At 48.8% G+C, this 3009-nt stretch overlaps 1 protein-coding gene; it reads right to left on the bottom strand.

Annotated features, from left to right (window-relative positions):
* Positions 1–300: 300 nt before the first annotated feature.
* GSTUM_00002592001 (uncharacterized protein) lies at positions 301–2766 on the bottom strand. XM_002836247.2 has 12 exons: positions 2443–2766; positions 2328–2385; positions 2157–2266; positions 1934–2100; positions 1824–1886; positions 1740–1770; positions 1521–1689; positions 1318–1467; positions 1121–1269; positions 892–1004; positions 686–837; positions 301–616 (listed from the first exon to the last, which is right to left on the bottom strand). The coding sequence occupies exons 1-12, from the start codon at positions 2534–2536 to the stop codon at positions 442–444; spliced, it is 1431 nt and encodes a 476-aa protein (XP_002836293.1). The 5' UTR covers positions 2537–2766; the 3' UTR covers positions 301–441.
* Positions 2767–3009: the final 243 nt, after the last annotated feature.

The following is a 3009-nucleotide window of genomic DNA, read 5'->3' as shown; positions in this document are numbered from 1 at the left end:
GGCTGGTACGTTTGAGGAGAAGGCAGGGGACAAATTTCCTTGGCCGGGGGCGGGTAGATTGTACTTGCCAAGTGTTGTTTGCTCTGCATAACATTGTGGTGCCTAACTATCCTGGCGGCGGGGTCTCCACAGTTGGATTACAAAATTCACTGGGATTCAGATCCTCCGGCAACAGCAATCTGGTCGATACAGTGTAGTCCAGGGAAAGCAGTATCACGCCCCTATGATCAACCTCCAAACTAGCTGTACAGTACTGATATCATACTTGCCCGGGTACAATGATTAACTAGGAAATCTTCCTTTATCTTTGAAGGATTAATCATTTCAGGTAACCAAGGTAACTTATATGTATATAAATTCCTTCTCATAATCCGAGTAGTGAGTTAAAAAAATATACGTTCATGAAATAGAAAGAAATTTGCCCCTAAAAACGCACAATTGTCAAGCCCCACCTTCATGAGCTAACACGACCTGCTTCGCGTCCGACATCACGATGTCTTTCTCAGCAGGTGTTATGAAATCCTCCTGCGTAAGCTCGGTGTCCTTGATGCGTCTCCAGATGACCGGGATTGCCAGTAGCATTCCCGCTCCACAGAGTCCCCACGAAGATCCGAATCTGAGTTTACGTTAGTTACATCTCTTAGGTAGCATCGCAGATGATCGAGACTGTGGGCAAGAAACTTACAGGGTCGCGTAGCTGTACTGAACACCATCCAGCCGCCAGACAACAGCAGCTCCTGCGGATTGAATACCCTTGTAAAAACCCGCAAAGTATGCGAGTTTACGGGGTTCATTGGAAAGGGCTCCCATCATCCAGTATGCATATGTTTGCCACATCTAGCAACGCTATTAGTGAGGCTTATCAGTGCCTTGGGGAGCTGTAGGACCTACCGCATCTTGAAATCCGTAAGCCATATAAAGTAGAAGGTACCAGGTAAAATCCTTGTCTGTCAGGTCATTAACGGGGCGCTGCCCAGCGTTGTGTCCGATCTTCAAAAAGCGGGCTTACCAAAGACGTCGATGGCTGGGGCATTATCCGGATACTTATCGCGGGACGACTCTAACAAAGGCTTCAAGCCACCACCCCACTAAGGAAGATTAGCGGTATCCGGTAAAAGACAGAATGTACGACTTACAATAGAGTTGACAGCCACACACAGGATAACCCATCCATAGATTGCTCGCTTGCGTCGGCCGATCCTCTGGTTATCTAAGAAGAATCCAAAAGCCAGAGCACCAAAGATTTGGGCAAGCCAGTACCATAAGTTACTGCCTATTGTCAGGCTAAGGCAATGATGGTGTGGTGGGAGAACTTACGTGAACGTACGGCCACGAAGGTTGAAATAGAAAAGCTGATAGCAGTTTTGCTGATAAGTATAGAACCAGTTACTAGCCCAGAAGAATGGGAAAAGTAGGAGGACATAGGTGTCCGTCTTTATCGTTTCCCAAAGGCCATAAATCTCCCTCCTGTCAAAAGGGTTAGCGACTGGGGTGGTAAGTGGGTAGATAGATATACTTACTTCATTGACGGGTGGTGAACACGTTGAACACGGGTCCCATCCTTTCTGATAATCTTCTCCGGGGGAACAAGAAAAAACGCAAGGACTGCACCGCAGAGCATGAGAACCAAAAAGCCTACGTATGTGCCATCGTTGACGGCGCCGTTGTCTGGACTGCTCCAGTTAGTAGCTAATGTACGTTAATAAGATATGGATCCAGGTGAGATTAGAGAATCCTACCGATGGGAATGCATGACCCAATAACAGCGCCCTGGCTTTGTTAGCCTGCGCCGACGACTTTGGGGAGCGGGAGTAGAGAATTACCATATTGAAGATAGCCCAAAACAGCCCGATGTATCGACCTTTCTCACTCTCCATGGGATAGGACTGCTCTCGTTAATACCCTATTGTGGCAAGGAATTCGCGGGCCCTACCATCATTACAGTCCCTTGGGCACACCATAAGAGCCCGGCACATACACCCAGGAAAGCGCCAGCGAAGAGGACAAATCCTTCGTTCTTGGTGTGGTTATAAGAGAGAAAGGATGCGGAATACATGGCATAACCGAGGCCACCGAACGCCAATGTGGCTTGCGCGCCGACTGCCTCCAGGTTAGCGTGGGCGATACTGTCGAGAGTGATTACGGTGCCTGCTCACAATAATTGAGAGCCGTTCCAGCGGTAAAACCAACGAATGCAAATGTGGTGTATAAAGCCACACTTGCGTTGGATTGGACTCTGCTATCAACTTGGCCACCAGCACCCAAACTGCGATAACTTCAGCCCCCGCCTTCAACAGGATATTGATATTGGGCTTATGGGAACATACCCGCTCAGCGCGTTGAACATCCCGGGGCAAAGGAAACAGACGAAGCCGGTGAGCATCACTACGGCCCAAATTAGCTCTGGAACCAGGGACGCGAGAAAAATTTGACCAAGCGAACCTTGAGCCAATGGCGAACGCCACGGCGGCAACCGAATGCCCAAGATCTTTATCCCCTTCCTCTGATAAAAATTATCCTCATGAGGTGTCTCCATAGCCCCTTGCTCCGGAGGAGTGGCATTTGTCGTTATTTCGCCTCCTGTCATTTGTGGTTGTTTCGTAGACCTTTAGCAAAGTCGCTAAAATCGAGGTTCAAGGGAGAGGAGCAAATAGCGGTCGGGATGGGGAGATAATATAGAAAAAAGTTCTATTTCTGTTGGGCTTAACGGCAATACCTGCACTGCATGGGCATGTGATTCATTTGCGGAAGATCTGGATATCCTTTCCCCCAAATATGGGTGGAAAATATCGGAGGTCGATATTTAATGCGTAGCCACATTCTCGTCCAAGGAGTCAAGGATAGCAATTGTCGAGGCTTGGGAATTGGCGGGTAGGACGATCGCAATGTGATTCGCTGTTTCAAGTGCATGGCCGGTAGACGCTGCTAATTCGGATAACCCGGCCAGGTGCTGGATCCACGCCCTTGTTACAAGCCCATTTTGTGCTTTATCAGCGCCAGGGGCCACAG

The sequence above is a fragment of the Tuber melanosporum genome (assembly GCF_000151645.1).
Source record: "Tuber melanosporum whole genome shotgun sequence assembly, scaffold_138, strain Mel28".
NCBI classification, from domain to species: domain Eukaryota; kingdom Fungi; phylum Ascomycota; class Pezizomycetes; order Pezizales; family Tuberaceae; genus Tuber; species Tuber melanosporum.
Note: the sequence above shows the minus strand (reverse complement) of the source record. Positions and strands in the feature narration are given on the sequence as shown.